Below are 17,323 nucleotides of genomic sequence, written 5' to 3'. Positions count from 1 at the left end.
AGCTACAGAGGCTTGGCTATGGAAAGCTAACATTACAGAACGTAGACCTCCGGCCAAGGCCTCAACACGAGCAGACTAGGAAGCTTGACACCCATTCAGCGGAGTCCCCGAGATCACCCTTCGGCCAGAGACTCATCACCCTATGTGTGTGGGGAATAGAGTGTAGGAGATAGAAGAAGAAACAACATGACCTGATCGTATTAGATCTAAGGGACACCAGAAACTCCAAAGACCGACCAACTGCGAATATAGTTGAGACGAAGACGGCCGATCGTTACCCAACCGAGCAAATCGTAGACTTTCGCCTCCAATCAGGGTCACATCGCGCACTTGTATGTGATGATGCGCGTCCGTCATTGGAGCGTCGGATCCACTGGTGAGGCAGTCGTCTAGAATTCAGTGCCTGTTAATCTTCTTTGTCGCTCTAAATGCTTTCGATCTCCCGTGTTGGCGCATTAGAGTGTGATGGAGCAAACCTCGGTAATTGGGTCCCTGACAGCGCTGATTAGTGTCAGGGTCTTATCCGTCCCAGTTTTCTTCCAATTTGAAACAAATTTTATTGTCTAAGTGCACCATCCGATCGACCCTGCATTAGGTCCCTGCACCTGACTCGGAGATATTTCCCATTTCTCATAAAGGATAACGAACGTTGGCCTGTGGTTCATGTCCAACTAATTCAACTGATTCAACTGATGCGCTTATCGATGCACAGGGGTCCGGCTATGAGATCTTCACGACCATCGTCCTCCCTTTTATATTACTGCAATAACCTGATCGGGTAATGCACTAGAAAGATCATTTTCTGATAGATTCTTGAGACAATTCTCGCGTAGCAGTAGATCGCGATAAGTTGCAGTTTCTACACTGCTGTTTCACAGTTGCATAGTTGCTAGTATACAGTACACTCTTCAATAGGCATCGAGATTAATCTTACTGGGTGTCGAGTATCATCTTACATATGCGACTGTGAAATATCCAATCGTAACCCGGGAGTCTCTCATTCAATCTATCTCATACAATCTTCGCCGACCGTGTTTCCATCATCATACCTCAATCTGAGACATGAATTTAAACTAAGCCATCTGCAAGCCTTAACCGACAAGGCTGGAGTTTAAAGAAAAGTTAAGCATGTGAAGATCTACTCCACCAACGATGAATGCGGTGAAAGCAGGGCCCGCCTTCATAAATCCGACGGAGACCGGTCGGGCCTTTAATATAAAAGCACGACAGAAGTAAAAAGAATAAAGAATAAAAAGCAAAAACATGCCATGCGCACAAGCGGGAGGATCAGAAAGGCAGTGAGACCAAGTATTGTTTCAATCAAATTACCGACGCCAAATCACAGCCCACGCATGCCCAGTCACGCAAAAGGTGCCAAGCATGAGATCCCACAGGGGTAAATAGTTTAAAACGGATGAAAGGGGAAAGTCAAAAAAGAAAGTACGGGTCACGTCGCAACCTGCACGAACTGGGATCTGAGTGCCCCAGACTAGCCTTCGCCGTTGGTACTGTCGTCAAAGCTTTCATTGAGAAGCACTTCCAGCATGTCAAATTCGTCTAGCGTGGAGTCGGTTCCACCTAGACCCTGGTCAAAACGGCCGCGTTGGTGTTAAACTCATGGAATCTAAGTGAGAACGCGAGCCACAGAAACGGTCAATGTTTTGAATTTTCATTTTAAGCTACACATACGTCATGGGGCTTGGCCCGTACCCCTCGGGAAATTGTGTGTATCAAGCACCTTACTGGAAATTCCTATTACTCACTTCGCTGGCGGCCCTCGTTCATAATCTATTGATACATATGCATTGCTACAACATGGGTAACGGCTTAAATCTGGATGAAGTTGGTGTCAAACGTTGTAGCGCGTATCAGTGGGTGTACAAGCGTTATGCAGCCCGCAACGCACGACGACTGGAATATTCGGCGGGCTCTCAGCGTATCTCGGTGATCTCAGTCGCTTGACCTCCAGTCAGGCTTAGATCTCGCTTGCTACCGTGTGGATACATACAAATGGCCGATGATTGGCTGTCGTGGGTATCCTCAAGTGCGATCTCAATTCTCTCTGTTTAGGCCGAGTACAATGTCTGTATTGCTCCAGTGATACCGACTCTCTTTTGTGCTAGCTCATCATACAGGTTCTTATTTTACGACTCAATAATTGGCATATAATGACGGAGTTCATTGAACTCAGCCCGGAGCGTGTGAGTTTCGCGAGTACAATCATTCAGTTGAGCACGAATGCGTTGCGATTCCATTTCTATACAGCTATTGGTAGCCTTAAGCTCGTAAATATCTGCCGTGAAAGAACCATCGACCATTCCTTCACAGAGACCCTGTGTCTTCATGCCCCGTCAGCAGCGCTATAGCAATGAGAATATCTGGCAATGGGCTCACGTCCTTTGCAAGGTCGCCAATATTTGACTGCAAGGCTCCCAAGAACTGCGAGGTAACGGTCTGTAATGATTGAATAACACATTAGTCCTTATCGAGCATAACAACTGCCGCCCCCAAATTGTCATTGTGTCCTGAGGCGCCTGAGTAGACAACACTACCCGAGATGGCCCATGTAGCCAAGGCTTTCTCTTTTACTATCACCCGCTCTGGTTCAATTTCAATATATTTGAAAGGACCAAGTCTCCATGGTGGTAGTGGGCGGATAACAAATACCCTGGCCATGCCGTCGTTGTAAGCCATCAACACCACCATTCCTGCTCCCCCGGCAGATCTTGGTTTTTCAAACGACGGGCTAGACAGCCGCTTGGCTATGTGAAGATTGATCTCCGCCATATCAGCCGACTAAGCTGATCTGCCGCCCCTGGATGTATCCCCAAAACGAAAGCTCGACTGCTTATGCTGCAGATATGTGAAGCTCTGCCTAATCCTGTCTGAAACTGGGCCAACTTCAAAGACACGAGACAACCAGATCCGTGGACATTCGACCATAATATGGAGAAGCTTAAAACGTTCTTTCCTTATGAAAAACTAACCCTTAAAGATCTGCTGAGATACGACAATGACTATATCTTGATCAACCCGAGTGCTACCGCCTCCCTCCGCTTCACCATAACGCGATCCTCATTGGCAGCGTTTACAAGGATCTTATCAGCGCCCTGGAGCAACCCACCATCAGCCTTGTTAGCCTCCAGGAACTTCCCATCCCAACTATAGATGACTTCGCTATAACGCTTTTGATCACCAAACAAAAGAGCCACACTTCGAGCCACGACCTCCGGCTCTTGAACACGAACGCCAAGTGATTCAATAAAATCTTTGGGCACCATTCCAGTATTTTTCCACGATGGCGAGACCGCATTCAATCGAACCTTACCTTCCAACTGAGATTGAAGGCCGCGAACAAGTCCCAAAACACCATGCTTCGTGATTGTATAATCGCCCGCGGTGAAATTCTGGAATGATGCTGTGGATGCAGTAACCACAATTCTTCCCAATTCACCAGTTGATCGGTGAGTCGAGTGCTTCTGGATGTAATAAGAAGCCAAGCGAACAGTTGAAATGACACCCAAAAGGTTGACATTGACTGTTCGCAGGTTGGGAGGCGCAAGGAGGCCATTCTCATCAAGTGTATCGTCCAATAAATTGGTTGTCGGGCTAACGCCTGCGTTGGCAAAGACATGGTCGATATGACCGAAACATGCTTCAATCTGGATGAAGGCGTCTTGTAGACTCTCCCAAGAGCAAACTTCAACTTGATCGAATTTGAGTTTCTCCGATACCTGTAGATCGGCTGGCAATGCGTTCAGGTCGCCGATGACTACAATCGCCCCCTTCCTAAGGCAGAGCTCAGCAGTTGCTTTTCCGATTCCCGATGCGCCGCCTGCTCTATCAGCATTTCTTCCTCCTGGTGATGGGACCCAATGGAAATTGACATACCAGTGATGAAAACGACTTTGTCGTTGATATTCCCGAGGATATCTTCAGAAATAATTATCTCCGCCATGGTTATAGATGATGTTCAAATATTGTTTTCAAGGTGCAACTTTGAACAGGACCGCGGGGTTTATCTAGCAATCTTCATTGTGAGGCCTCATGACTAGACGCGTGAACAAAACATAAAAATCGCGACCCTCAATTTCTGCTAAGCATTGCTTTCATAGCGATTTGGTAGCAAAACACCGCAATCTATTTAGTTGGGTTCTCTTCACGCTGCCTCGCATTCCTGCCTTCAAAACTCCGGTGGAACCCATAATGACTTGATGGCGGGTTGAAAACTGATGCCACTGGGCAGACTGTAGGGCTCGCTAACAAAGTTCTCAACAGATTCAGCAAGACATCTGAAATATATATAATGGGTAGGGTCAGGTTGACTCCATGTTTCCCTTGCCACCTATCTGTTCAAATGGCAAACACTGCAACAGCCCGCCGGCTCCGCCACCAAAGACTAGCGAACGCCTGCGACCTAGCGCCATTACTATATGACTCCTCAGAGCTTCCGCTGCCAAAGACGACCACTCGCCATGATACAAATGCCGGTCGTAACATTCGCGCTGACTCGCCGAGCCCACCTTCTTTGCGGCGAGCCAACAAAATCCTTCGAGTGAGGATTTATCATCGACCTCATGGCTCGCATGTTACGCCCCCAGCAGGACACCCTGGCAAATCCCAAAGAAAGGGTGCCAAAAATGGCCCGCGCCAGAAGCGAGTGGCTTCCGAGCGAGAGGCAACTCGACTGGATTGGATGCGACGGCTTCGTCCTATGCCCTATAGACGTTGTTAGGTCAGACAGGTGTAGGGCACACATGAAGACCCAGCGGGTGGCATGTCTCAATGTCTAGTTTCGTCCATATATTGTTAAATATGAAAATCTTTTGCAAGAAAATGAGTATGAAAATAGGTCTACAGTGCACGATGGGTTAGCCCGTCAAAATGGACTCTCTTTGTAGGAGCTTACTCTGCTAGGCATTCTATAGGTTGGTATACAGAGCGGATCGAAATCAGTTTCACTATCTCGTTCTCTTTGATTGTTTCTCGAACAATATTTTTAGTGACGCTAGTCCTAATGTAGATAGGCCTTGATTATAGCCCCTTTCCGATTCGACAGTTCAAGATGATCTAGGCTAGGTGTAGACTGAAGTGGATCGGGCTAAGCTTTAAGAAAAAGCAAAAAGAATAACGTGGTAGAAGTCATTGCGAGCGGGCCTGTATATAAACACGACAGCTGGTCAAAGGATCCTTGCTCTACTTTTGTAGTTCATTTGTAGACAGTTGTATATGGAAAAATGAAACGTCTCGGAGATTAGGGACACCAAGAAGTTGTCAAAATAAGTACATTGCGATATAAATGTATGTATTTACAACTTGATTAAGAAGGGATCACACTATATATAATCTAGCGACTTCAAGTAGTAGGCACTCTACGGTATATCTCCTGAGTTTATGGAAAAAAGATTGTAATTTGCTCTAGCTAATGAGAAGGCTGGATTTCAAATTATCCTCGAGTCTCCTTGGCGAATTTCTTTGCATTTAGGCGGGAAACTATATGATTCTGGTTTTTTCCTGGGCTCCAGAGGTTCTTGTGCACCTTTTATCTTTATACTGCACCAAGGCCACCGATGTTAGACGTGGAAGAGTTAATAAGGTGATCTGTAATTAATAGGGACTGTTATGCGAGATGACGTGAATACATTTATTCTAAAAATTTAAAGCCTGTCAACAGACCGAGATGGAGAAAGCTTCATCCTTCAGGAGAGCATTGATGCCGGGTGATGGTTGGACGGAGACCAAAAATGTTGAAGTGCTTGACATGGGACATGACCACTTGTGCATCTGAGTAATATATTCCATAGTAAGCTAATATACGTGTGTCCTACAGTTATCACTTTGGTGATAAGCATACATAATTTTCTATCCGTTATTCTGACGATTGACTACGGCTATGAATCCGTTTCGAAAAGGATTATCCGTTGAAGACATCCCTAATCTAGCCGACAAGGTCATCATAATCACTCGGTTAGGATTATCACTATTATAGATGATTTCGTACAGGCTGACAAAATTTTCCTTCCCTAGTGGCGCCACAGGAATCGTGAAGCAAGCGTTAAAGCAGCTACTGAGGCACAATGCCAAAGAGTCAAGATCAAGGAGGACGGAAGATCAAATGGACCCAGCTATCATTCATCATTTTCCTAGGCAGATAGTTCTTCACCTATTGCCCCGCAATATGCAATACTAAAACAGAGCAGATTTCAAGTCGTCTTGACCACCCCATATCGTTGATTTCTCTCCATGTCAACAATTACGAAGGTGCCAAGGGGTCGCCGAGGTCAAATATGTATTATGCAGTAGAAACAGGAGTACGGAATGTTCACCGTCAGAAAGTTCACCGGGGCTGAAGTACTAGGGAGCGAAGGTATTGGGAATGTGACTGTATCGTGTATTGATCCACAATGTCAATCTGTTACGCTACGTATCCAGTCCTACATTGGAAATATAGAAGGCTTTGTAATGAGCGACTGGAATGCTCAGCATACTGGCATTGCAAGCGCCTTGGCTGGTTTGGATATGGCTATGCCCTATGGGCGAGAATATTGGAGCGCTAGCCTGGCCGAAGCAGTGCGCAATGGCTCCGTACCAGATGCACGTCAAAGTGCATAGTGCAGATGTGAGATAGATTGAATTGTTGTTGAAGAAGCTAAGTTACAGAGGCTAAGAAATTTGATATGCTTATTAAGCTATATATCAAAACAACATACGCCTATGAGAAAAAAGGTTAGTATGGGAGGGAAATGACACGTTAGCGGTGTAGGGGTATGCAGGATATTCAGGTGTAAAATAGAGGTGTTCAGGGCATTCAGGTGAATGGGGCCAACTGAAGGCGCTGAAGAGGGTTGGGAGGAAACAGCACTTTCATTGTCAAATAAAAACAAAAACATACAACAGCATGTCTAAGATCAGGATCAGCTAGCTCCCACAGTATCTGTTTAGCTTCTCTGAGCTCTGGTTGGTTGGGTGGTTCCATTCGTTTCCCATATGTTACCGTGAACACTACGCTGGCAGTATGCTCCTCGCAGATAGAAATTACATCTCAATTCGATGATTCATACGCCATTGGTTGCCATAGGGAATAAATACAGGCTTCCAGAAGCTCGAGTAAGAGGTGAACTTTACTAGGATCTAGGCTTCTCAGTTTCGAAGTACAGCTATGGTCTCCGCCAAGCTGCCAAATTGTCCCGGCGCGCCAATAGGTATAGCTTGATCGTATCTTTCGCTATTCCCACCGTTCGAGTGTAATTATCTAATAATACATTTGTGATACATCCACCTGGGCAGCCCCAGGGAAGTGTTTGCCCGCCTGTACTCCCTGAATCCGTTATCAACGGTTGACACCAGACTCAATGACCGGGCCATTATAGGCCTTCCTCCCACTGATGAAATACCATACTAGCCCGATAAGGAACTCGCCAGTGAAAACTACAATTGACCAGTTCATGCTCGCCAGAGTGACGGGCATCTCGGCAGGAAAGAAGGAGAAGAAGATGGCAATCGTTAAGAAAGAAATTGAGGCCATATTGATAATAATGCCAAATTTGCCGAGCTTCCAGGGGCCATACGGAATCGGCTCTCCTCTGATCTTCTTTATGAGCATGAGGACAATGGCTATTTCGTAGGAACCGAACAGACCCGCCGTGGTCAGCGAGATGATGGCGTTGAATGCTGCCGTTGATCCGACGTTAATGATGCAGATACAGCCGGTTATGGATGCGCAGAGACCGACAGCGCGGAGAGGGAGTGCGGATTCAGAGCTGACCTATATGCGTGTAATAAAATTAGTCACTTCTCTCTACGGAGGCAAAGGGTGTGATAATCAGCCATACGTGAGCCAGAAAATTCGAGAATGGCAGTCCCTTGTCTCTGGCAAAGGCCCAGGTGAGACGTGATGCGGAGGCCAGGAACCCAAACGACGCGCAAATGACCAATGCTGTGGGAATGGCGGTCATCACGGATGTTCCCGCGTGGGACTTGGTGGCCGCGTAGAAGACTTCAATGAAGTCGTAGCCGGTGGCGCTGTTCAGGGCGTCATCCACGTTTCCGATACAGAACAGGAAAGCGACAACAATGGCGAACCCAAGGGTGCCGTTTAACAGGATTGTGCCGATCATGCACCAGGGAACGATAATAGAAGCATTGATGACTTCTTCGGCTGTGGGGATCTGTTAGTTTATGATATCTTCAATCACTGACTTGAATCTTACCCATATGGCACGGGCCGTCATAACCTGCAGAAAGTAGTTAGAAAAAGTCACATCCGAAGGAAGCATGGGTGTCGTACCAATGAATGGGAGGTTCGTGCCCACCAGGCCAATCAACCAGGTCAGACCTGCGTTGTTCCATCCCGAACTGTTTTGGAAAGTCCCAAAAACGAATGAGGCATCTTTGTGAGGTGCAAGATAAACGAGAGGAATGAGGACGGCGAAAAATCCCGCAATATGAAAGATCAGAATCAGACCCTCGACCTGAGGAAGTAGCTTTGCCCCGATGGAGTTGACAATCACGCAAATAATCAATGCAGCGAACATCATCAAGGTTCCTTGCCAGCCTTCTGCAACATAATTCGGGTAATTCAAGACTACAAGGCCCTGGGTGACTGTCGCCGCAAAATAGACACCAGCTGCAGTGTTGGCCCACCATCCAATCATGGCCATCCATCCCGTCACCCAGCTCAAAAATTTTGCCTGACCCTTCGGAGCTAACATTGCCACCCAGTGGTACTGTCCGGAGGAGGTAGGGGCCCTGTTGTCTGTTTAGTCTTGAGTCTTGGATTATTTGGGCGGTTTCATACATTGAGGCCATCTCAGCCAGCGAGGATGCAGTTACCAAAGCGCCAAACCAGCAAAATAAGAATCCATATACGAGCGTCACTGGGCCACCATCGATCATTGCAGTTAAATTAGCACTGACGTAAATGGTTAGTTTGAGTCCGATGAAGGTTGGGACAGCTGAATCTCACAAAAGCACAGCCTCCCAAGTGCACATCATGGTTGTCGTGAATCCCAACATGGACAAGAATCCAAAGTTTCGCTATTTGCGTTAACTAAATCCACCCCGAAATCTCTTCTTCGGTGAGGCCATACCTGAAACTGCTGCTTCTTGCCCTGCTTTGCCATATCTTCGGCATCACGACTCTTGTATTTGCTGGATCCCAACTCCTGGACCGCCATCTCGCCATTCTTGAAGGGCATTTTGGGGTTGTGTTGCAAAATCCGGCAAAGGTAGACTATAAAAGGGAACCCTGGGATGAGTCGGGATAGGGGGAAGAAGAAACTAAGAAACAAGCATTGAAAAATAAAAGACCGTGCTTACCACCCTTCTAGTTATCGGACGTCCAGATAGATACTTGGAAATGTCGCTTAGCCCTCGGCGGATTAATCAAGTTCACTTCGTGAATATGGGGACATTTTCCCGGTATCCGGATCCCTCCCAGATTAGGTGCAATCAATTTCCACTCGAGACAAAAGCGGGTATGTAGAATCACCGGGAAATTTGCAGCGCTATTCGTTGACACGCCTAGGCTACGTATACACTATACACTAGCTCAGTCCTTCCGGTGTACTCCGTATGCCACAAGGATTTATTATGGTATTTCCGAATTAACATCCCGCGCACGGTGTCCAGGATCGATCCCATTACATTAATTAGTTCAAAACATATTGGCAGATCAGAACCATGCCCCGCTGCTGTGGGGGCTGCATGTAGCAGTTCTAAGGTGCAATTGGGAGCGCAATCAGAAGCGTCATTGGTAGACTCGTACTTATCACAGAATCACTGTAAATATTCCGGGTGTAAATTTGCTCCTTTAATCCATATGTACGGAGTAGAAACCTTGTGGACGAAAAATCAACCCCGCTTTCACATCTATTTATATTTTCTCGACTCCCTACGGAGTACTTCCAGGATTGATATACATCTTCGACGCCTTTGCATCATTTGATTTATTCAACATGGATTCTATCATTGACTGGTCCCTACGTCCAGTCTACTCGCCGGAGCAATTGAAGCAGTACTTTAACCGGATTGATCTACCTCAAAAGTATCGGGAGTCACCGGTGGTCAAGTTTGGTGCAAGGGTCGACAATGAGGCCGCCCTAGCCTTTTTGAAAGTTTTGCAACGATACCAGGTGGCAGCAGTGCCTTTTGAAAATCTCAATCTGCATTATGCAGTCCACCGCTACATTTCCATTGACGCCCAGAAACTATTTGACAAGATAGTAGACTCCAAATCCGATCGAGGGGGTTACTGTATGGAGAATAGTACTCTTTTTGGGACCGTCCTGAGGACTATTGGATACAATGTCACCTCGGTCGGAGGTCGGGTAAATGAGGCGGTCCAGCCCATATCAGCTTCAAAGAACTGGAAAGGCCCAAAGTACGATGGATGGTATGGTCATTCCTTCGATCCTATATCTGAAACATACTGAACAGTCAAACGCAGGAACCACATGGTCAATATCGTTGCTATCGGCGAACAAAAGTACCTGATAGATGTGGGGTTTGGCTCGAATGGGCCACATCAGCCACTTCCATTGATCGACGGGTTTGAGGCGCACAATGTCGGCGACCAGTCTGCACGGCTCATCTATGGCCCTATCGCCCAGCACACGAGGGCTGGCCAATTCCTCTGGCAGTACGAGATCTCCAATGCAGGCGGGGCGTGGATTCCTGCCTATTGCTTCACTGAAACTGAATTCCTTCCGGAAGACTTTACGATCATCAATTACTATATGAGCACTAGTCCGGAGAGCTGGTTTCTTTTCCACGTGATGTGTGTACGGATGATTCTGGATAATGAAGGTGAAAAGGTCATTGGTGATCTAACACTATTCGACAATACACTGAAGCGCCGCTTGGGGGCCACGTCAGAGGTCCTGCAATCCTTCGCCTCCGAGGGGGAGCGTGTGGCTGTTCTGGAGAAATATTTTCACATTCCAATTCCAAAGGAAGATCAGGAAAGTATCTGCCAAACGACCTCGGAAATTCCATAATCTTGTTGTATAACACTTTGCAACCCCATCGATATTACAAATGATCGGTTGTCCATATTTTCACTAGGCAAGGCATTTGATTGATAGCTTACGTGTATAAATCATCAAACTACACCAATCACTCTCTACACTCTATTCATATGAGCAGCTCATTGGAGGATATGTAAATGGGTCCTTTGCAGGGGTCCGCGGGCCAATTTACGGATCCCCGACGGGGAACGCGACGGCAGGTGGGCACTAAAGCTATAACCCATAATAGACCGCCAAAGTCTGCGGCTATAGAGATCCCAATATATTGCTATCGCTATAGCCGAAATTAATCCAAGGCATTCCATTTTTGCAGGGCTAAGCAGGAGCCTTAATCTCCGGCTGTGCCCACGAGGGATATATCCATGTGCATTCAACCCGTAATACGTACTAGGATCTTATTACGGAGTCCAATACACCACTTACCCCTAAAGAGATAGTGGCAATTGAATTAAAACTCTGTAAACTTTGGCAAAGAAGAAAAATGGCAAGATTCTTCGTAATGCTGTACGTACGATTATCTATCTATGTATAAATCTACCATCAAGCCAAATTTAGGCTGGCACAAAAGCCCTGCATCTCTAAATTCTTGAATAAATGCATGAGCTATCTATTTTGTTGTTTGTACGGGTCTTATGATGAATATTGCAAGCTATTTTCAAATACGCACCACCGGCAGACGCGAGGACTCGTCTACATTCGATCATGGAGATGAGGTTGCTATTGCGGCCTTGTACCTCTTGGTGATGATGATAACGGCTGTGCTGATCCGACTTGCCTTTCGATTATCTATGCTTCGCTCATTACAACGAGATGATGTGATAATTTGCCTTGCGCTGGTATGCATTCCCACTTGTGCATTACGACACCTTTTGACTAGATCATTGTCGTCCAGTCTCTAATGCCGAGCTTTCAAAGGATAGGTCTTCGGCATCGCGCAATCTGGCTTTATCTTCCAAGGGACAAAATATGGTATGGGAAAGCGTCAATCTGCCTTAAGTACGCAGCAAGTGATCGATGTGGAAAAGGTGAACCATTCTTCCTGAGTCAGTGCGATAATATCTACTAATGCCAACATTGTTCTTAGATCCTATATGCATCTGATCTCCTTTACGTTCTTGCCCTTAGCCTCACGAAAGTCTCAGTCCTGCAATTCCTGAATAAACTGTGTGTTAATAAATCACACAAAAAAGTATGCTTTTGGTCATCGATCGTCGTTTTAGTCTGGACATTTCCAGTCTTCTTTACTTTGGCTTTCAAATGTGGAGCCCTAAGGCCATGGGAAATGGATAATGGCAAATGTATTGATACTGTGAGCATTGACCTTTGACCCCAGCAATCCAATTCATACTCACAGCTTGATTTCTATAGTTCCGATTTTGGACAGCCATATCCTCCGTCGATATTCTTACAGAGTTAATCATCTGCCTCCTCCCGATCTATATTATCAAGCCCGTTCAGGTTAGCTTTGGAAAGAAAGTCCCCGTCGTGGTCGCATTCGCGTACCGCCTAACGTACGTAAGATCTTCCTGTCTCTGAATTCACGAATTTTCAACTAACTGGGTGCCCAGTGTAATAATAGCGACCATCATGCGCCTGGTTTTCATGCGCAATGCCCCCAATTCCACAGATATGACACAATCCGCCTTCGAGACCAGAATCACCACCCAATGCGCCCTGTGCGTCACCCTCATTACAGCATGCATTCCCTGCTTAAAGCCCTTTCTCGACGCTTTCGATAGTGGAATGCTCGGAGTCGGTCTGCGAAAGCGCACTGGCAGGAGCCGTAGTGACTCGTATAGCAACTCATATGCGTTGGCGAGTATGAGCCGTGGAGCAAAGGAGACCACAACGCGTTCTCGATACTTGGAAGATGAGGTCGAGGAACTCGGAACGTCGGCCGCTGCTTTTGCAATTACCTCGCCGGTCAAGCCACACCAACTAGAGGAAATCAGTCCTTCGATGGGAATCCAAAGGACGGATCAGTGGAGCGTCAGGTATGAGTATGTCGATACAAAGCCCAGGTCTTTCGGGGAGGGGTTAGAGGAGTCGGAGACAAGCGGTAGTCAAGTTGAGCATTCATTGTGATGAGGACCACGTAAATTTAGTTATCGGTGGTCTTTGTATTTTCATGCAGCTTCAAGATTGCTTAAAAATAGAACACTGGACATGACCAACCATCAATACTAAGAAAGCCTGTGGTCAATTCCGTCGACACAAAATCTGGACGAAACATGACAAAAACAACATCATTTTTAAAAAAAGATAAAAAAACACAAAAACAAAAGCATATAACAGCCAGCATTTGTATGTGGTCACCTATACCAACTATCTTCAATATCAATCATTTATTCGTGCAGACTACGATAGCAAAGGGTGTGCGATGCTAGGATAGGCTATCGGCTTAAGGACTCAAGAATCAATCCACTTTAAGCAAGGAAATGGCCTCGATGCAATGTTGGCAAGACTGACACCTTTGTGTTACTGGCACCACTCTGTGCGACACGAGTAAATCGGGGGGAAACATAGTATATATCTTACTTATAATCAAGCGGGGTGTTACGCACAGCTAACTGGTCGTCGTTAGGTTGGTTAGAATCGGGAGATACTTCAGAACTGCCTAAGCTTGATAAACCAACCTATAAACGCGGGAATTTATCTATTACAGCTCGCGTTACGACGTATGGGATGTCTATACCCTTAGTCCGAGAGGAGTGTTCCCTCTACTATTACCTATTATAAAACCGCTGTTTACGAGTTTCTCGCTGCGAACGCAGATCCGCTAGTTCGTGATAGCCGTGGAAACACCACCCTTTATTACCTCGGAGGGACTGTGATAGGCGAGAGCGTTCGAATGGGCGATGAGCAAAGGCGTCTGCTTTAGGTGTTTATAGACCGTAGGGTCGACGTGAAGGCGCGGAATAAGGATAGTGCCTCGGCGCCTGAATTTTTCTTTACGACGGGATATGACGGTATGTCCGAAGACTCCGGTGATAAAGAGGTCTTTGGTGCTATTAGCAATGAAGTCCTCGAGACTTTTGAGAAAGCAGGCTATGACATTATGACGAAGGATGCGAATGAATAGTCGCTATTGCATCTAGTGGCTGGTCTCCGATCTAATCGTTCCGATTCATGGTTGATACTTCTGTTGGGGCTGCTAACTATGGGGAGAGAGAGAGAGAAGAGGAATCATGATCTATTCAATCTATCTAGAGCAGGGGATTTATACCCTGCCAAACAAAGAAAGGCTCAGTCTGCAAACAAATGGAGGCATCAATGAGATGACTAGACAAAGGCATCAATGGGATGACCGACATAGTCCAACACAGCCCCCCAGACTGAGCATCAAGTCAAAAAACATTCTGGTTTGCATAGTAAAATCGTCAAATAAAATGCAGTTTTCAAAGTATCGTATTCCGTCAATTTCGTCAATTTGTAACCTTCAATTTGTAGGTTTCTTCAAACCTTCTTCACCAAGTAATCTCTCATCCTTTCGAAATCAACCTTTGACAGTGCTTTTGTCAATGTATCTGCAGGGTTTTCCTTGGTGTCGATGAGTCGTATCTCGATCAATCCTTGCTTCATCGCATGCTTGACGAATTGGTATTTGACATCCAGCCATTTGGTGCCCTTGTTGAATGCGTCCTTCTTCAGGATTGAAACGGCGTTGTCGCTGTCAGTGCAAATCGGCACCTGGATTGTCGTATTTTCTAGATTCAGCTGCTGTAGAATCTTGACGAGATAGAGTGCTTCCCGTACTGCACCATCGAGAGCGACGTATTCGGCGATGGTGCTTCCTGTGGCGACGACGTCTTGTTTCCGTGAGCACCATGAAATTGGTGCGCCTGCGTAGTAGAAGATATAGGCTTCGGTTGACTTTCCATCTTCGTAGTCGTTGTACGAAGAGTCGACGAAGCCAACTAGGCTTTGGCTAGGATCCTTTGCGAGCTGAATTCTATAGTTGGGTGCTCCTTTCAAGTAGCGTAGAAGCTGGGAGAGAGTATTAAGATCTTCCTTTCTTGGATTGGCAGTCCTTCTCTGTAGTCGATTGACAGAGAAAGCAATGTCTGGTCTGGTCCTTATTGTCAACTAGCCCACCTTGCCAACGTCTTCTCCGAATGCTGCTTTCTCGCTCTGTGAAATGGCATCGTCTTCATTTTCTTGGTGGCCTTCTTGTTGATCATCCGATGTTGCTTCCTGGGCTGAAAAAGGCGTTTTGTAGGAAGCTTTTATAGGGAGATAGGTGGCAGAGACTCTTCCTAAGCTTGCTGTCTGTAGGAGATCTTCCATATAGGCAGCTTGATCAATGAAAATGGTGTCTTCTTTTCCATCTTCTTTTGATCTGGTGATGCTGGTTCCAAGAAATCTGCTAGGTTCTCTAATGACTTTGATCTTGAAACTGACTGTCTGTTTGAACCATTCGATGCTTTCTTTTGACGTAGAAGCACACAGAGTATCATCTATATATAGCAAAAGCTATATGTCTTTCTCTCTATGGACGAAGATGTATCTTTCATCTGGCAGTTGTTCAAAACCAAGCTTTTGCAATTCCTTCTTGATCGTTTCATACCATAAGCAGGCAGATTGACGAAGGCCGTATAGCGCTTATAGGATCATGCATACCATACCTAGCTTCTCATAGCCGGTTGGTGGTCTCATGAAAATGTATCTGTCGTCGATCAAGGCATTGAGATAGGCGGTTGTGTAGTCAATTTGTTCCCAGTATAGCTGTCGAATAGCTACTATTGAGAGAAACAACCGAGTACTCTTAGGCCTTGCAATAGGAGCGTAGGTATCGTCAAAGTCAAATCCTGGACGTTGTCTGTTGCCATAGATAACCCATCTTGCTCTCAGCTCTGTCACAAAGTCTTGCTTGTCACTCTTCTTGTCGAATACCCACTTGCCGGGTAAGATAGTGCTTCCTGCTGGTGGTGTTTCGACGTACTGGTAAGCTTTGGCGGTATTAAGCTTTATGATCTGGTTGTCTATCGCTTGTTTCCAGAGCTCCCATTCAGGTGATTTCTTTGCTTCGGTGAGGTTCCTTGGGATCTTGACCTGCCAAGATTTTAAACCCTGTGGAATGCTAATGGTAGCTTGGACGATTCTAATAGCGGATATAGCACTTCCTGGTGAATCTCTTGATATGTTTCTAGATCTTGGTGGTCTCAAGTTGCCTCGCTTGTCCTATTCCAGATCATCGTATCTTTATAGTGCAACGCCGGCAGTTTGACGTCCTGATGTCCTGGTTCTCGCACGTGGTGGCGGGGTTGGTGACATTGCTAAGGGATTAGGAGAAGACGATGTTCTATATCCTTCTGCTGGTGTTGTAGTGCTTGGTGATAGCGTCGGCATGAAACTGCCTAGGGCTTTTTCAACGGGTCTTAGAGTGGTATATGGCGTATACAGTTCTTGTTCGTCATCGTCAAGTTCAACCACTCTCGGTTCTGGAATTTCAGTATACTGCGTAGTCGATCTTATCGTTTTCTGGGTAGTGATAACTGGTGAACCAGCTCTTATTTCAAAGGCTTGGATGTTAGGGCCGTCAATGATTTCTCTACTAATGACGATCTCTCTGTCATCATAGTGAGGAATGCCATGCTTTTGCTCCCAGAAAACAACGTCTCTATATCTAGAAACTTTCCTGGTTTTAGGATCATAGATCCTATAGATATGGCCGTTGTCACCTTCGTAACCAATAAGGTGGCCAATCCATACTCTGGCTTCCATCTTCTAGCTTTGGATTCGCTTTTCCTTTAGAATGTGGACATATACTTTCGCATACCATACTCGTAGGAAGGAGAGAGAAGCATTGTCTGGCGTTCTCATATTCAATCCTTTCCTCTAAGCAATGATTGGTGCATCTTGTTGCTTTCCGTCTGGGGCTTTCTTTCGTAGACGGTTGGTGATGTATGCAGCTGTGTTCAAAGCTTCTAACCATAGTTCTTGGGGAGCGCCGGCGTCAATCTTCATTATCCTTACTATTTATAGCAAGTAATGGCCGGTGAATTCGGAAACGCCATTTTGTTTATAGGTATAGGGAATAGAGATAGTAACGATTATGTTTCTCTCACTATCTCTCGCCCAGGTGGCGAATACTAGGAATTCTCTTCCTCCGTCGATTCTCTATTCAACTGTCCATTCACTAGTTCTCTAGTAAATCTCATTAGCGAATTTCTAGAGAACGGGGGAAGCTTCTCCCTTAGTGGTAAGGTATAAAGCAAGTCGAAAGCGAGTGGCATCACAAGTGATAACCATGGCATGGTTCCGGTCATTTTTACCATTTTCCGCATTAAAGCCGG

The 17,323-nt window shown here is 46.0% G+C and overlaps 5 protein-coding genes across 5 annotated transcripts; 3 read left to right on the top strand and 2 right to left on the bottom strand.

Moving 5' to 3' along the window:
- Nucleotides 1-3,017: 3,017 nt before the first annotated feature.
- On the bottom strand, nt 3,018-3,958 carry N7471_003528 (uncharacterized protein; the record flags this gene model as incomplete). The annotated part of the gene is made up of 2 exons (XM_057276248.1): nt 3,018-3,835; nt 3,892-3,958. The coding sequence occupies 2 exons, from the start codon at nt 3,956-3,958 to the stop codon at nt 3,018-3,020; spliced, it is 885 nt and encodes a 294-aa protein (XP_057140886.1).
- Nucleotides 3,959-7,330: 3,372 nt separating this feature from the next.
- On the bottom strand, nt 7,331-9,197 carry N7471_003527 (Amino acid/polyamine transporter I; the record flags this gene model as incomplete). The annotated part of the gene is made up of 7 exons (XM_057276247.1): nt 7,331-7,765; nt 7,833-8,158; nt 8,211-8,234; nt 8,288-8,748; nt 8,798-8,911; nt 8,966-9,036; nt 9,090-9,197. 7 exons carry the CDS (start codon nt 9,195-9,197, stop codon nt 7,331-7,333), a joined length of 1,539 nt encoding a protein of 512 aa, XP_057140885.1.
- A 759-nt stretch (nt 9,198-9,956) lies between these two features.
- On the top strand, nt 9,957-10,997 carry N7471_003526 (arylamine N-acetyltransferase family protein; the record flags this gene model as incomplete). The annotated part of the gene is made up of 2 exons (XM_057276246.1): nt 9,957-10,393; nt 10,448-10,997. 2 exons carry the CDS (start codon nt 9,957-9,959, stop codon nt 10,995-10,997), a joined length of 987 nt encoding a protein of 328 aa, XP_057140884.1.
- A 1,617-nt stretch (nt 10,998-12,614) lies between these two features.
- On the top strand, nt 12,615-13,112 carry N7471_003525 (uncharacterized protein; the record flags this gene model as incomplete). The annotated part of the gene is made up of 1 exon (XM_057276245.1): nt 12,615-13,112. One exon carries the CDS (start codon nt 12,615-12,617, stop codon nt 13,110-13,112), a length of 498 nt encoding a protein of 165 aa, XP_057140883.1.
- Nucleotides 13,113-13,885: 773 nt separating this feature from the next.
- On the top strand, nt 13,886-14,109 carry N7471_003524 (uncharacterized protein; the record flags this gene model as incomplete). The annotated part of the gene is given in 2 exon segments (XM_057276244.1): nt 13,886-13,908; nt 13,926-14,109. 2 exon segments carry the CDS (start codon nt 13,886-13,888, stop codon nt 14,107-14,109), a joined length of 207 nt encoding a protein of 68 aa, XP_057140882.1.
- Nucleotides 14,110-17,323: the final 3,214 nt, after the last annotated feature.

The sequence above is a fragment of the Penicillium samsonianum genome (assembly GCF_028829775.1).
Source record: "Penicillium samsonianum strain IBT 33392 chromosome Unknown utg000002l_segment0_segment0, whole genome shotgun sequence".
NCBI lineage: Eukaryota > Fungi > Ascomycota > Eurotiomycetes > Eurotiales > Aspergillaceae > Penicillium > Penicillium samsonianum.
This window is presented reverse-complemented; position numbering and strand designations above follow the sequence as displayed.